Source organism: Cebidichthys violaceus, unplaced genomic scaffold (assembly GCF_023349555.1).
Source record: "Cebidichthys violaceus isolate CVI_PGR_0920_01 unplaced genomic scaffold, fCebVio1.0.p SCAF_81, whole genome shotgun sequence".
NCBI lineage: Eukaryota > Metazoa > Chordata > Actinopteri > Perciformes > Stichaeidae > Cebidichthys > Cebidichthys violaceus.
Window position 1 is genome coordinate 168,477 of NW_027176966.1, and position 17,500 is coordinate 185,976.

At 38.4% G+C, this 17,500-nt stretch overlaps 1 protein-coding gene across 1 annotated transcript in view; it reads right to left on the reverse strand.

The window, feature by feature from the left end:
- Positions 1–7,203: 7,203 nt before the first annotated feature.
- LOC137866332 (inactive phospholipase C-like protein 2) overlaps positions 7,204–17,500 on the reverse strand; it is a 41,919-nt gene continuing 31,622 nt past the window's right edge. The window contains exon 7 of the mRNA XM_068702148.1: positions 7,204–8,226. Within this exon, the coding sequence (XP_068558249.1) occupies positions 8,023–8,226 (204 nt within the window). The 3' untranslated portion in view covers positions 7,204–8,022. The remainder of the gene's footprint in view (positions 8,227–17,500) is intronic.

Here is a 17,500-nt window from a genome sequence, read left to right on the forward strand (position 1 = left end):
GGGCTCGTGACTCGGTCACGATGGTGCGGCGGCGCTTCAAATCCGCGGGAAAAGGCACTAAGTGCTGCTGAAGAGCAACCACTTGCTTCCCACAAAAGGGCGGGCGGGGGGGGGGGCGGCGCCCTGAGACGGGCAGTTTAGCGACTAGCGGAGCATGAAATATTCACAAAGAAAAGATATGAAGGCGAGTGGAAAAAGGTAGCTCTGCCTCAAGAGTTTGTGTTGTTGACGTACGCCGGGCCTGGAGGCCCTCGAGACTGAACGGATTGTTGAGCAGCAGCCGCAGCACAGAGGTGGTGGAGTACCACAGCACAGAGGTGGTGGAGTACCACAGTACAGAGGTGGTGGAGTACCACAGCACAGAGGTGGTGGAGTACCACAGCACAGAGGTGGTGGAGTACCACAGTCACTCTGGGGTCACCTCCTTTGCGTCGCCTATCAAAGGCTCATTTCATTCTCCTGTAGATCATAATCACCACAGTGTATCTGCAGACGATTGACTGCCGTCTGTATTTAATTAAAAAACCTGAGTGTCACGGTGACAAAGTTATGACTTATGAAAAACTACAGCAACAACCTAAAACAACGAGTAATAGATGACAACAGATAGATGAGAATATGAAAGTTATTATTATTTTTTTTATTTTTTTAAACGTGTAAAGATGTATTAGTTAAAACAATTCTATCATATACAGTAATTTAATGTCCCCTATACTTGAGTTTATGTGATTTCTTTGACAGTTTATTTTATATATTTATATTTAAACACTGTTTTAACGGTTTAGGCTGAGAACCAGAGACAGCGAGAGGTTGACAAAAAAGAAAAAAACTGCACAAAATGATGATAAAATCAAAGTAATGTTAAGTTTTGTTGATCAGAACAAAGCTGCTAAAAACAGGAAGACGACAAAGTAACTGTAGAAAGCGCTGCGTTGTGAAATAATACTTTAACATTTGGGGATTACATGTAAACCAAATTACAGGAGAAACTTGCATCTTGGTCTGTAAATAGAGCAGCGTTGGTGTTCTCCAGTTTTTCCTTTTTACCAGACTTCTTCTGATCCAGACAGCAGCTCAGACTGACTCTGATCTTCTCTTTAACTTCATTGGTTGACTCCCTGTGGTCAGGGTTCACTACATCCTGGGAACCACAGTTTATAACTCAAGTAAAGTGTAATAACTGTACTGCACAACGACGTCAAACACAAGCTGATAGGAAATATCAAAACTTAATAAACGGTATCGTACCGTTTTTTAACAGTAGGGTATTGCGATCCCCGTTTAGTGTCGGTTTACCGTAAAACTCAAACCACCAACTCACATTTCTAGCCCGACAAAAGACGTGTAAAATCTGTTTTATTAATGCCGTCCTTATGAATAATGTTATTGTTATTATCTTCACTAGGTGTCTCTGTTTAGTCCTTGTCATCTTGATTGTGAGGAAACGTTTATCAATCATATAATATACCACTGAGAGCTGTTGCAGAGATTTGCGCGAGAAGAATCTGTTGACGACGCGTTTGTGGTCGTCAGTCAAGGTTAATAAAGTTTATTGATTGTTTTCAATGCCCCATCAGAAGTGCACTCACTCCAAGCAGCGGCCACTCAATGAAGGAATCGAATTTCAATATATCGGCATTTGTTGTTTGTTTCTGGAGTTCATCTCGTATCGTGAAGCAGCGCTTTTCTTCATGGGACGTTTAACTGGGAGAAACTGTGTTTTTCTCACATGTTTTGCCTGTTTATTATTATTATTATTATTATTATTATTTCAAATTTTGTCACATCTTTTCACTTTGGAGTATTTGTCGAAACCACCGACTGTAACGTTTTAGAAGCTGTAGTGTTGATGCTTAAATGAACCTACCAATTGTTTCCCTAATTAATTCATCTTCGAATCATTAATTTTGATTCATCATTTAGTCTATAAAATCATAACATCACTTATTTTCTCCAACCAACAATTCAGAAACCTCCCCGAAGCTGTTTATAGTGATATTAAACAACATATTTGAGACACTGAAAGCAGCAAATATGTGCTTGAAAAAGTAGAACAATTAATTAACAAAATACTAAATAATCATCATATTCCCCCCCCCCCCCCCCCCCCCCGGAGCTCAAACAATGACTCCATTTCCTTTTTGGTCGACACAGAAGGAATCTGCAGATTTTTTTTTTACAATTGCTTAATTGTTTTCCAATTTTGCTTGATAAGTGACTTTCTCAAATGTGAGGATTTGCTGCTCTAAGTCATCTTTAATAGTAAATCTGAATATTGTTAGGTTTGGGACTGATATTTGCATCGAACAAGATAATTGGAGGAGCCACCTTGGGCTCTGGGGAATTAAATTAGTCTCTTTTTTTCCATTATATTCTGACATTTTACAGACGTAATCTTTTGCTAAACCTGCTAAAAACCTTCAGTTAATGTCAGGAACTTCCCGACCCTTTCACCGTGTGGAGGTACAGACCTCCGTCGCCGTTTTCCATGATTTTGACCGTATATATTCCCCACAAACCCGTCTCCACTGACAGCTCTGTGCGCTTCCATGCGGACTCGCCGCCGGGCTTAAATGTCACGTCACTTCCCGGCTGATGAGGCCCAAAAAAAGGCTGGATCAATAAGGAGGGAATGAGTGGAGAGAGAGGGAGGGAGGGAGGGAGGGAGGGAAGGAAGGAAGGATGGATGGAGGTGGAGGGTGATGCGTTTATTGACCTTTACTCCATTTTGGGGACCTCATCTGTTCAAAAGGCAGCTGGAGGTCGTGGCGGCGGGTCGTTTGGCTGCAGAGATCCGAGTGGTGGCGTTACCTCAGGAGACACTGACCACTGCTCGGATGGTGTAAACGGAGAGCGTCTTCACTGCACCGCCTTTTTGTTTTACACGTCGCCCAAACATTTTCCCGCTCAGCTCGTCTCGAGTGCCACCGCTCTGCTGTAAACACGACGGCCATGATTTAGGTTTCCACCTGAGAGGGGGGGGGGGGGGGGGGACCAGAGACACCAGAGACACCCGTCCGTCCGCTCAGCGTCTCCGCGCTGCCGTTGTTTACGTTTGGGAATGTGCGCCGTGACGGAGGCCGGTTCCTTCCAGACAGAATGTTTACTGTCGAGACCCGCCGCACTCCGTCTCTCATCGTCTGCAGACTAAGACGTGAAGGCTGTAGATGGTGACGGTGCCGTCTGCTCCCCTCCCGTGTTCTGACTTAGGACCAGCTGACGTTGTTATTTGTGTCACATTTCTGGTGATGTAAGCTGCTATACTTCTTACAGTTTGCGAAAACCTTAACTTTTGCCATTTCACCGACCGTTTCCTGATTTTCATCAAGAGCAAACGACGGCTTGCGAGGTGCAAACAGAAAAGCCTGAGCCTGAGCTCTGCTTTACGTAGCGACTAAAATCCCTTTCGCTGCACAGTAACGTCTAAAGAAGCTCTTAAAGAGCCCCATTAGAGGCCTCTCCGGTCACTTTACATGTTCCTGACGCGCGCTCAGATCATTACGGAGCCGTCTGTCGAGTCCTGTGTGTTTGTGTGTGCGCAGCTTATCAGTAAGTGATTCCACAGGTAGGCTTTTAGCCATCGATACGGGACGCCATCATGAAGGTACTCTACAGTTTATGTGACGTTCTTTTGAAGATTTAAAAGATCGCTGATAGAGGAAAGACACGGGCTCAGTCACAGCTTATTTATACTTTGTTTTCTATATATATATATATATATATATATATATATATATATATATATACACACACACACACACACACACACACACACACACACACACACAAGTTCATAACCCTTAGATCTGCAGACTGTTCCCAGGTCTGGATTTAAATCAAATGACGATGGAGCATTTTGCAGTCCGGGGTCTTCAACGTAATCCTCTCCTCACGAAGCACTTTGTGTCTCGCTATACAAATAAAGTTTATTGTGCCGCTGGCCAGTAACCGTACAGCTGGCATGTTCGTAAAAACGCTGCCTGCTTTTTGCCTGTTACCTCTGTGTGTGTGTGTGTGTGTGTGTGTGTGTGTGTGTGTGTGTGTGTGTGTGTGTGTGTGTGTGTGTGTGTGTGTGTGTGTGTGTGTGTAGATCCATCCGAAGCGAGCTGAAGCTTTTATTTCCCCCAGGCTCGCTCTCTCTCTCTCTCTCTCTCTCTCTCTCTCTGTCTCTCTCTCTCTCTCTCTCTCTCTCTCTCTCTCTCTCTCTCTCTCTCTGTCTCTCTCTTTCTCTCTCTCTCTCTCTCTCTCTCTCTCTCTCTCTCTCTCTCGGCTCCACACAAACCACAGCGAGTTAATCGATACCGATGCGTGAGCTCCTCTGGCTTCGGGGAAAAAGAAAAAAAAAAACCCAGCTGGGTCGGTCCGGACGGGGAGCAACTGTCCTTGAAAATCAACACTCACTTACACAAGCGGCCGTGCAGCGAACATGGACTTGTATGTGGTTTTTTTTTGCACCGCTAACCTTTGTGGCCCTTTTGGCTGCGATGTTTTAAATTGAGCTTTGATTTCTAGATCAGAGGCCCGAACGTTCGGCCCTGTAGGAGCTGAAAGCAGTCCTTTTGACCTCAGAGTGACATTTTACCCGAAAGGGATTCTTCTGCTTCTTTCCAGTGAAAGCAAGCGGAGAGGAAAACAAAGTGATTCAGTGAGACGCCGCGATGTGAATTACTTTTCATAGCTGCCTATAATGGAGGAAAATGGGAGTAGCAGCGGTGCCGACCGGAGCGGGAAGGTCAGTGCAACACGGTGCCGCCTGGAGGGGGGGAGGGTTGAAGAGTTGAGGCCGGGTGAGGGGGGGGGACGGAGGGAGCACGATGTGATTTCTGCCTACAGAAGAGGGGGATGTGTTTAGTCGGGCCGTAAACTGCTGATGACTTTTACAAAACACACAACACACGCATAAATCTATCCAACGTTGTTTATTCATTTTTTTTGGGGGGGGGGACGTGACAGATGAAGACGTGAGACCGGAGTACATGTGAAATGCTTCTCTTTTTTTTTTTTTCTTTTTTTTTTTTTTCATCCTCTCAACAACAATTAGAAATACGCCAACTGGCACAGCACTGAAAGAAAAAAAAAAAAATCAGAGACAACATAGTTTTATCTTGTCGCGTGAACAGTTTGAAATCAAACATGGTGGACACTGAGGGGGGGGGGGGGGTAAAAGAGCTGCAGATGAACAGTGGAGGAAATGAGACAGAAGCGTTGGCTCGCCTGTCAGGAGGACGTTACTGTATGTTTGGACGTCTGTCCGTGAATTCAAGTTATTGATTTCTTGCTGGTGATCAATATTTTGAGTGAAAGCACACGCCCCCCCCCCCCCCCCCCCCCCCCAAAAAAAAAAATCCATGGGAATAATTTAAGGTAGGGCGAGGCGATGTGGCCGATGTTGGAGCTCAGGGAAGCGGTAGCAGTTGAAGTGAAAGTCCTCTTTACATGAATTGATGAAATCGGTAATAATAAATAATGCAGTTTAAATCCTAAAAAATGTCAATTTGATGTTTTCTTAATATTTGAGCTCTCACATCCCCGCATCTACCAGTTTATTAGGTACACCTAGCTGATGCAGCGTCAATCAACAGCTTCATTTAATGGACATCAATGGTGAATTGGGAGGCTGCATGGTGCCGTTGAATTATATTGGGTTATAATGAATCAACCCTCATAGATATAAACAAAATAAACAGCAGATTTAATGTCGTCAACATCTGCTCAGGTCAACATTACAACGGTCCTGAAGGCAGCATTGACCACAGAGCCGCTGTGTTAGTCTGGATTAAGTTTAGTCGGGTGTACTTAATAAACCCAGTGTGGATCACGTCGTGGTTCTGATCACTCTGAAGGATCCTCTGTCCAGTCAGTTCACTTAATTATCGTAAGCAGAACTTTTGAAATGAAAGACACAAAGACTGTTGGATGAATAGCAAGCTTGAGCTCTATTGAAGTAACACGTGGGGGAAAAAAGGCAGAAACTCGTCAACCGACGCGGCACGTTTCAGTCAACAGTAACGTGGTACAATTAAATCACAGGGCAGCTTTGGATCAGACACTACATCTATCTATGACGTCATTGTTACTCTGAAGTTCACGTCATTCTCCACCATCTTCTCAACAGACCTGAGTTTAAAATTCTTACAAAGGGACATCGAAGCATTTTTCCGGGACACTCCGGGACCTCCGCCATGTGGTTCCTCCAGACCAGACCTACAAAGACCGCAGACGGCGAATCGCTGCAAAAAAAAAAAAAAAAAAAGATGAAACGAAGCAAATCCCACGAGCGTCGGAAGAGCGACCGCTCAAACCGCTCGATGGAAGCGAAGCCGCGGTCGTCTTTTGTTTTTGTGCGTGACGTCCCGCTCACAGTCTGTAGCCCGGTCACATGTCTCCTGTGAGACCGATTCAATCAGGCCGCTCGGTAAAGAGAGCTGAGCCGAACGATCACGAGAGAGAGAGAGAGAGAGAGAGAGAGAGAGAGGTGGAGTTCTCATCGGGGCTTGTTTTCGATAAGTTGGTTGAGAGCACACCGTGGGAAAAAGAAGAAAAGAAAATCGAAAATCTGACACATTTGTACGGTTTGCAGACTTCTAAAGGTGACTTTAAAACACCTGACAACAATCTGAGCATAAAAGTGGATTTTCCTAAACATATATATTTTTTTCCAGTGCGCTGAAATGGGAGAACACCCCCCCCCCCCAAAAAAAAAAGAAAAAAAAGAAAGAGAAAGAAGGACTGAACGTATTCCCCGAGTGAAATGCAGAAGTGTGAAGACGCGTCTTTGAGTGCAGCCGTGGTTGTTCTTTCTCATGCAGCTGCTGGTTGTGGTTGTTGAGACTTTGCTGTTGTTTGCACCACCCACACCCACCCACCCACCCACACACACACACACACACCCACCCACACACCCACACACACACACACACACACACACACACACACTGTGAATACATTCTATTATTAGTCCTTCTGTCTCCGGACCACTCTGAGGTCTCTTCATCTTCCTCTTCTAGTCTGCGGACAAATAAAACGTCTCCTCCTCTTTCCACGGACATGTTCATATATCTTCTTTTATAAAATAAATCTTATATTTCCAAGTATACAATAATAAAATGATGCACTCTGCAGAAGAAAAAAAAATGTAACGGGGAAACTCCATATATACACATAGTATAGTATTTTGGCAGACAAGAACATGGACAAGTTCAGTATTGTAAACAGCTCTTTACTCTCATTCGTGACATTTTCGTCCACTTTTTCTTTTTCTTCCTCCTTTCCTTTCCTTTCCTTCTTTCGCTTCCTCCGTCTTGTTACATTCATAACTCCAAAAAAAAAAAATTTGTGCTTTAGGAAATCCTTTACAATAATCCAAGGGCTCTTTGGAGTCCACTGAGTAGAAGAACAGTACGGTCTTGAATGATCTCGCGGCTGGTAGTTCACTATGAGACCGGGAACGAAAGGGGGAGGGGCTACAGATGAAGAGGTTCAGGAGCTTTATGCTTCGGGGGGGTTAGGGTCTATGTCTGGCACTTTGATAAAGGTTTGGTACGTGTTCACGTGTGCACTTAACGGCGAGGCAAATGTTTGGCGCTTCACCGGCTCTTCACCACGGCTCCTCAACGTTTTTTTCAAAAAGACTGCGATGTGGACTTGGGCAGGATGTGTGTGTCCTGGAGCAGTTGTGGCATCTTTATTGATGATTACGAGGCAAGAAGTCTGAGAGGTTCCAGCTGTGCTCGAGGGTACAGGAATGTACACGATGGAATGTGGAAAAACACTGGTGTGTGTGTGTGTGTGTGTGTGTGTGTGTGTGTGTGTGTGTGTGTGTGTGTGTGTGTGTGTGTGTGTGTGTGTGTGTGTGTGTGTGTGTGTGTGTGTGTGCGCTCGCAGTTCAGTGATGCCAGAGAGGGGTAAAGCAGAGCGGGAGCTTTCGGGTTGTGAGCTCAGGAGGCAGGAACAGAGTAGAGGTCTGAATGTGGGTGACCGGATCAGGACCGGAGCAGGTCTTGGGGGGGGGGGGTCGTCTCTCTAGCTGTCCTCGTCGGTGAGCTCCTCCTCCACCGTGGCCTTCTCGGGAATGGCCTCCAGGCTGCGTCTGCTCTTGGACTCGGAGCCAGAGGAGCCGCCCGACGCTCCGCCTTTGCTCAGGTTACTGGTGAGAGCGGCGTAGTGGATCTGCTTCAGGTTCTCCTGGACTTCACCCCTGGCGTGCTTCAGCAGGTCTGCCTGACCCTGAGTGAGTAACGATGGATCAAAGAGTTAGAGAAGAGCTTCTAAAGACGTCACGAAGACAAAGTATAACTATTAAAATGACATTTTCTATATCCTTTAGACCCAGCTGGAGGTAAAACAGACGGGCTCAGAGGAGCGGGCAGAAGTTCTCCGCTGAATGTCATCTCGCTGTGTTGTCGGGAGCCAGAATCAATATTGCATACTTTTGAGATGATGAACTGCAGCTCGCTAGAGCCAAGAATCGCAAAGTGTTTCAGAGACGAAGATACAATGCTGCTGATGGATTAGCTTAGCCTTCTGCTAACCCCTCCACGGCCGTCATGGCCGCTTGCACCGCATGCAGAAGGCTGAACTATTGGAGGGATTGAGTTTGATTGACCCACTGTTGGACTCGTCCTCTGCAACCTGTGCAAGACAAACCAGCCTGCTGCAGGGACCGATCTGGACAAAGTTGTCATGTAGCGGCTAGCTGCCGTCCCAAAGCTCTGATCCTATTCTTTTTCCAATGAGCCATTTTAAAGCGGTATACGACGGCTTTTTTCTCTTTCGTGACATACTTTACTATGACATTTTTAAAAGACAATTTTACGTCATACAATACTTTTATGGCATTCTTATGGCCCACTATACTGTCTTAGGCCACACAATACTATTTGTATGGGATTGACATACTGTGATTTATTTGTTTTGACAACTATGGACTTATTTGGCATACATGGTGTTTTCAACTTTTTCAACATGACTCTTTTTGGAGTTTTTAATGCCATATCATACTATGACTTTTTCTTGGATACTAAAGTATGGCTTTTTTTTTTTACATACTATCCTATAAGTTTTTAAAGATATTTTTACAGCACAGTATATTTTATAGGATACTGTACTAAGTCTTTTTTTTTAAGGACCGTTTGTTAAGAGACTAAATGTGTTTCTGTCTCATCAGATTGTGGTGAACCTCTGAAGCACTGGAGGGCGGAGAACACCGCACAACGCATCGCTGGTTCTTCACTTCCTGCACTGCAGGCTGTATCTGCTGAGGATGAGCAGCGCGGTCGAGTCATCTCCCACCAGACACAGACGTCTCAAGAACAGCCTCATGCCCTCGCCGTCAACTCGCTCAACTCTGCACCGAATAAAGATAGTCAAAAGAAAGGCATGTCAAAATGTCACAGTCAAGTGTTTCGTAACAGTTGGACAAAAGCCGCTATCAAAGTCATAGTATGTCTGAAAAAAATCATAGTGTAGTATATCGAATAAGTTGTAGTATAACACGTCGAAAAAAGTAAAAGTACAGTATGTCTTAAAAGTCATTGTAGGGTATGTAATCAAAAGAATAAAAAAAAAAAAGTCAAAGGTTTGTATGCTGAAGAACGTAGTAGTATAGGAAGTTAAAGAAAGTCATTGTATTGTGTGTCGCAAAAAACAAACTTGTATAGTATATTGAATTAAATGTTCATTTCACTGAAGTGAAGTTTCTGATGACAGCTGGAGAGTGGTTCAATGGAGTTTGTGTCTGCAGACGAATACCAATAAAGACAAAGTTATTATCAGTGCCAGAGAACAGGTGTTTCTTCTCTGTAGTCTGTTACCTGTTTAAAAAACTGCATTGTGTAATTACACTGTGTGCTGCTTAAAGCGCAGGATGGCTTTCTACTGACAAAGACACGCTTCTGACGTCTGATTCATCTGTTGTTTGCATGTGTATTTCTTGATATTTGTGAAGTCAAAGTGTTTATTGGGCTGTTATCAGCCTCATGTTACTGAGTCATGATGTAAAGAGTGTTTCTTGCTGACAAAGACTCTCCTGCTCTCTAACTTCAATTGTATCCATAATAAAAAAAAAAATCTTTAAAATAAAGATGTTTGTGTTCCTTTCATTGTTTGGACTTGTTGGAAAAACGCAATAAAAAGTCATAGTATAGTATGTCATAAAAAGTCATAGTATAACATGTCATAAAAAGTCATAGTATAGCAAGTCATAAAAAGTCATAGTATAACATGTCATAAAAAGTCATAGTATAGCAAGTCATAAAAAGTCATAGTATAGCAAGTCATAAAAAGTCATAGTATAGCATGTCATAAAAAGTCATAGTATAGCAAGTCATAAAAAGTCATAGTATAGCAAGTCATAAAAAGTCATAGTATAGCATGTCATAAAAAGTCATAGTATAGCAAGTCATAAAAAGTCATAGTGTAGCAAGTCATAAAAAGTCATAGTATAGCATGTCGAAAAAAGTCATAGTATGACATGTCATAAAAAGTCATAGTATAGCAAGTCATAAAAAGTCATAGTATAGCATGTCATAAAAAGTCATAGTATAGCATGTCATAAAAAGTCATAGTATAACATGTCATAAAAAGTCATAGTATAGCATGTCATAAAAAGTCATAGTATAACATGTCATAAAAAGTCATAGTATAACATGTCATAAAAAGTCATAGTATAGCCTGTCGAAAAAAGAGAAAAAACGGTCATAGTATAGCATGTCGAAAAAAGTAAAAAAACAGTAATAGTATATTATGTCAAAAACAGTCATAGTATAGCCTGTCGAAAACAGTCATAGTATAGCCTGTCGAAAAAAGAGAAAAAACTGTCATAGTATAGCATGTCGAAAAAAGTCAAAAAACTGTCATAGTATAGCATGTCAAAAAAAGGAAAAAAAAGTCATCGTATAACATGTCGAAAAGTGGAAAAAACAGTTATAGTATAGTATGTCTAAAAATTCAGAGTAATAGTATTTTGGGGTTAAGCGTCTTGCTGAAGGACACAATGACATGAGACTAACAGAGAAGGAGCAGGGGATTGAACCGACGACCCTCTGACTGAAAGGCAGCCCTGCTCTCCACTTAGCCACGGACACCAGTTGAGAGCCTCAAGCATAGTATGTCTATAAAAAGTCATAGTATAGCATGTCGAAAAAAGTCATAGTATAACATGTCATAAAAAGTCATAGTATAGCATGTCGAAAAAAGTCATAGTATAGCATGTCAAAAAAAGTCATAGTATAACATGTCATAGCATGTCATAAAAAGTCATAGTATAGCAAGTCATAAAAAGTCATAGTATAGCATGTCATAAAAAGTCATAGTATAGCATGTCATAAAAAGTCATAGTATAGCATGTCATAAAAAGTCATAGTATAACATGTCATAAAAAGTCATAGTATAGCAAGTCATAAAAAGTCATAGTATAGCAAGTCATAAAAAGTCATAGTATAGCATGTCATAAAAAGTCATAGTATAGCAAGTCATAAAAAGTCATAGTATAGCATGTCATAAAAAGTCATAGTATAGCATGTCATAAAAAGTCATAGTATAGCAAGTCATAAAAAGTCATAGTGTAGCAAGTCATAAAAAGTCATAGTATAGCATGTCGAAAAAAGTCATAGTATGACATGTCATAAAAAGTCATAGTATAGCAAGTCATAAAAAGTCATAGTATAGCATGTCATAAAAAGTCATAGTATAGCATGTCATAAAAAGTCATAGTATAACATGTCATAAAAAGTCATAGTATAGCATGTCATAAAAAGTCATAGTATAGCAAGTCATAAAAAGTCATAGTATAGCATGTCATAAAAAGTCATAGTATAGCATGTCATAAAAAGTCATAGTATAGCAAGTCATAAAAAGTCATAGTATAGCATGTCGAAAAAAGTCATAGTATAACATGTCATAAAAAGTCATAGTATAGCATGTCATAAAAAGTCATAGTATAGCAAGTCATAAAAAGTCATAGTATAGCATGTCATAAAAAGTCATAGTATAGCAAGTCATAAAAAGTCATAGTATAGCAAGTCATAAAAAGTCATAGTATAGCATGTCATAAAAAGTCATAGTATAGCATGTCATAAAAAGTCATAGTATAGCAAGTCATAAAAAGTCATAGTATAGCATGTCATAAAAAGTCATAGTATAGCAAGTCATAAAAAGTCATAGTATAGCATGTCAAAAAAAGTCATAGTATAGCATGTCATAAAAAGTCATAGTATAGCATGTCATAAAAAGTCATAGTATAGCAAGTCATAAAAAGTCATAGTATAGCATGTCATAAAAAGTCATAGTATAGCATGTCATAAAAAGTCATAGTATAGCAAGTCATAAAAAGTCATAGTATAGCATGTCGAAAAAAGTCATAGTATAACATGTCATAAAAAGTCATAGTATAGCATGTCATAAAAAGTCATAGTATAGCATGTCATAAAAAGTCATAGTATAGCATGTCATAAAAAGTCATAGTATAGCATGTCATAAAAAGTCATAGTATAGCAAGTCATAAAAAGTCATAGTATAACATGTCATAAAAAGTCATAGTATAGCCTGTCGAAAAAAGAGAAAAAACGGTCATAGTATAGCATGTCGAAAAAAGTAAAAAAACAGTCATAGTATATTATGTCAAAAACAGTCATAATATATTATGTCAAAAACAGTCATAGTATAGCCTGTCGAAAACAGTCATAGTATAGCCTGTCGAAAAAAGAGAAAAAACTGTCATAGTATAGCATGTCGAAAAAAGTAAAAAAACAGTCATAGTATATTATGTCAAAAACAGTCATAATATATTATGTCAAAAACAGTCATAGTATAGCCTGTCGAAAACAGTCATAGTATAGCCTGTCATAAAAAGTCATAGTATAGCATGTCGAAAAAAGTCATAGTATAACATGTCATAAAAAGTCATAGTATAACATGTCATAAAAAGTCATAGTATAACATGTCATAAAAAGTCATAGTATAGCATGTCATAAAAAGTCATAGTATAGCATGTCGAAAAAAGTCATAGTATAGCATGTCGAAAAAAGTCATAGTATAGCATGTCATAAAAAGTCATAGTATAGCATGTCGAAAAAAGTCATAGTATAACATGTCATAAAAAGTCATAGTATAGTATGTCGAAAAAAGTCATAGTATAACATGTCATAAAAAGTCATAGTATAGCATGTCATAAAAAGTCATAGTATAGCATGTCATAAAAAGTCATAGTATAACATGTCATAAAAAGTCATAGTATAGCCTGTCGAAAAAAGAGAAAAAACGGTCATAGTATAGCATGTCGAAAAAAGTAAAAAAACAGTCATAGTATATTATGTCAAAAACAGTCATAATATATTATGTCAAAAACAATCATAGTATAGCCTGTCGAAAACAGTCATAGTATAGCCTGTCGAAAAAAGAGAAAAAACTGTCATAGTATAGCATGTCGAAAAAAGTAAAAAAACAGTCATAGTATATTATGTCAAAAACAGTCATAATATATTATGTCAAAAACAGTCATAGTATAGCCTGTCGAAAACAGTCATAGTATAGCCTGTCGAAAAAAGAGAAAAAACTGTCATAGTATAGCATGTCGAAAAAAGTCAAAAAACGGTCATAGTATAGCATGTCAAAAAAAGGAAAAAAAAGTCATCGTATAACATGTCGAAAAGTGGAAAAAACAGTTATAGTATAGTATGTCTAAAAATTCATAGTAATAGTATTTTGGGGTTAAGCGTCTTGCTGAAGGACACAATGACATGAGACTAACAGAGAAGGAGCAGGGGATTGAACCGACGACCCTCTGATTGAAAGGCAGCCCTGCTCTCCACTTAGCCACAGACACCAGTTGAGAGCCTCAAGCATAGTATGTCTATAAAAAGTCATAGTATAGCATGTCGAAAAAAGTCATAGTATAACATGTCATAAAAAGTCATAGTATAACATGTCATAGCATGTCATAAAAAGTCATAGTATAGCATGTTATAAAAAGTCATAGTATAGCATGTTATAAAAAGTCATAGTATAGCAAGTCATAAAAAGTCATAGTATAGCATGTTATAAAAAGTCATAGTATAGCAAGTCATAAAAAGTCATAGTATAGCATGTCATAAAAAGTCATAGTATAGCATGTCATAAAAAGTCATAGTATAGCAAGTCATAAAAAGTCATAGTATAGCATGTCATAAAAAGTCATAGTATAGCAAGTCATAAAAAGTCATAGTATAGCATGTCATAAAAAGTCATAGTATAGCATGTCATAAAAAGTCATAGTATAGCATGTCATAAAAAGTCATAGTATAGCATGTCATAAAAAGTCATAGTATAACATGTCATAAAAAGTCATAGTATAGCAAGTCATAAAAAGTCATAGTATAGCAAGGCATAAAAAGTCATAGTATAGCATGTCATAAAAAGTCATAGTATAGCAAGTCATAAAAAGTCATAGTATAGCATGTCATAAAAAGTCATAGTATAGCATGTCATAAAAAGTCATAGTATAGCAAGTCATAAAAAGTCATAGTATAGCATGTCATAAAAAGTCATAATATAGCATGTCATAAAAAGTCATAGTATAGCAAGTCATAAAAAGTCATAGTATAGCAAGTCATAAAAAGTCATAGTATAGCATGTCGAAAAAAGTCATAGTATAACATGTCATAAAAAGTCATAGTATAGCAAGTCATAAAAAGTCATAGTATAACATGTCATAAAAAGTCATAGTATAGCCTGTCGAAAAAAGAGAAAAAACGGTCATAGTATATTATGTCAAAAACAGTCATAGTATAGCCTGTCGAAAACAGTCATAGTATAGCCTGTCGAAAAAAGAGAAAAAACTGTCATAGTATAGCATGTCGAAAAAAGTCAAAAAACGGTCATAGTATAGCATGTCAAAAAAAGGAAAAAAAAGTCATTGTATAACATGTCGAAAAGTGGAAAAAACAGTTATAGTATAGTATGTCTAAAAATTCATAGTAATAGTATTTTGGGGTTAAGCGTCTTGCTGAAGGACACAGTGACATGAGACTAACAGAGAAGGAGCAGGGGATTGAACCGACGACCCTCTGATTGAAAGGCAGCCCTGCTCTCCACTTAGCCACGGACACCAGTTGAGAGCCTCAAGCATAGTATGTCTATAAAAAGTCATAGTATAGCATGTCAAAAAAAGTCATAGTATAACATGTCATAAAAAGTCATAGTATAGCATGTCAAAAAAAGTCATAGTATAGCATGTCAAAAAAAGTCATAGTATAACATGTCATAAAAAGTCATAGTATAGCATGTTATAAAAAGTCATAGTATAGCATGTCATAAAAAGTCATAATATAGCATGTCATAAAAAGTCATAGTATAGCAAGTCATAAAAAGTCATAGTATAGCAAGTCATAAAAAGTCATAGTATAGCATGTCGAAAAAAGTCATAGTATAACATGTCATAAAAAGTCATAGTATAGCAAGTCATAAAAAGTCATAGTATAACATGTCATAAAAAGTCATAGTATAGCCTGTCGAAAAAAGAGAAAAAACGGTCATAGTATAGCATGTCGAAAAAAGTAAAAAAACAGTAATAGTATATTATGTCAAAAACAGTCATAGTATAGCCTGTCGAAAACAGTCATAGTATAGCCTGTCGAAAAAAGAGAAAAAACTGTCATAGTATAGCATGTCGAAAAAAGTCAAAAAACGGTCATAGTATAGCATGTCAAAAAAAGGAAAAAAAAGTAATTGTATAACATGTCGAAAAGTGGAAAAAACAGTTATAGTATAGTATGTCTAAAAATTCATAGTAATAGTATTTTGGGGTTAAGCGTCTTGCTGAAGGACACAGTGACATGAGACTAACAGAGAAGGAGCAGGGGATTGAACCAACGACCCTCTGATTGAAAGGCAGCCCTGCTCTCCACTTAGCCACGGACACCAGTTGAGAGCCTCAAGCATAGTATGTCTATAAAAAGTCATAGTATAGCATGTCAAAAAAAGTCATAGTATAACATGTCATAAAAAGTCATAGTATAGCATGTCAAAAAAAGTCATAGTATAGCATGTCAAAAAAAGTCATAGTATAGCATGTCAAAAAAAGTCATAGTATAGCATGTCATAAAAAGTCATAGTATAACATGTCATAAAAAGTCATAGTATAGCATGTTATAAAAAGTCATAGTATAGCAAGTCATAAAAAGTCATAGTATAGCATGTCATAAAAAGTCATAGTATAGCATGTCATAAAAAGTCATAGTATAGCAAGTCATAAAAAGTCATAGTATAGCATGTCATAAAAAGTCATAGTATAGCATGTCATAAAAAGTCATAGTATAGCAAGTCATAAAAAGTCATAGTATAGCAAGTCATAAAAAGTCACAGTATAGCATGTCATAAAAAGTCATAGTATAGCAAGTCATAAAAAGTCATAGTATAGCAAGTCATAAAAAGTCATAGTATAGCAAGTCATAAAAAGTCAGTACAGCATGTCAAAAAAAGTCATAGTATAACATGTCATAAAAAGTCATAGTATAGCATGTCATAAAAAGTCATAGTATAGCATGTCATAAAAAGTCATAGTATAGCATGTCGAAAAAAGTCATAATATAACATGTCATAAAAAGTCATAGTATAGCATGTCGAAAAAAGTCATAGTATAACATGTCATAAAAAGTCATAGTATAACATGTCATAAAAAGTCATAGTATAGCATGTCATAAAAAGTCATAGTATAGCATGTCAAAAAAAGTCATAGTATAGTATGTCATAAAAAGTCATAGTATAACATGTCATGAAAAGTCATAGTATAGCATGTCAAAAAAAGTCATAGTATAGCATGTCATAAAAAGTCATAGTATAGCATGTCATAAAAAGTCATAGTACAGCATGTCATAAAAAGTCATAGTATAACATGTCATAAAAAGTCATAGTATAGCATGTCAAAAAAAGTCATAGTATAGCATGTCATAAAAAGTCATAGTATAACATGTCATAAAAAGTCATAGTATAGCATGTCAAAAAAAGTCATAGTATAGCATGTCATAAAAAGTCATAGTATAGCATGTCATAAAAAGTCATAGTATAGCATGTCATAAAAAGTCATAGTATAACATGTCATAAAAAGTCATAGTATAGCATGTCATAAAAAGTCATAGTATAACATGTCATAAAAAGTCATAGTATAGCATGTCATAAAAAGTCATAGTATAACATGTCATAAAAAGTCATAATATAACATGTCATAAAAAGTCATAGTATAGCAAGTCATAAAAAGTCATAGTATAACATGTCGAAAAAAGTCATAGTATAACATGTCATAAAAAGTCATAGTATAACATGTCATAAAAAGTCATAGTATAGCAAGTCATAAAAAGTCATAGTATAGCAAGTCATAAAAAGTCATAGTATAGCATGTCGAAAAAAAAGTCATAGTATAGCCCAGGGGTCACTAATAGGCGGACCGCGGTCCAGATCCGGACCCAGACGCCGTTGTATCCGGACCCTGGACCTAAAACCGATAGATAATTGAGAATTATTAAATTTT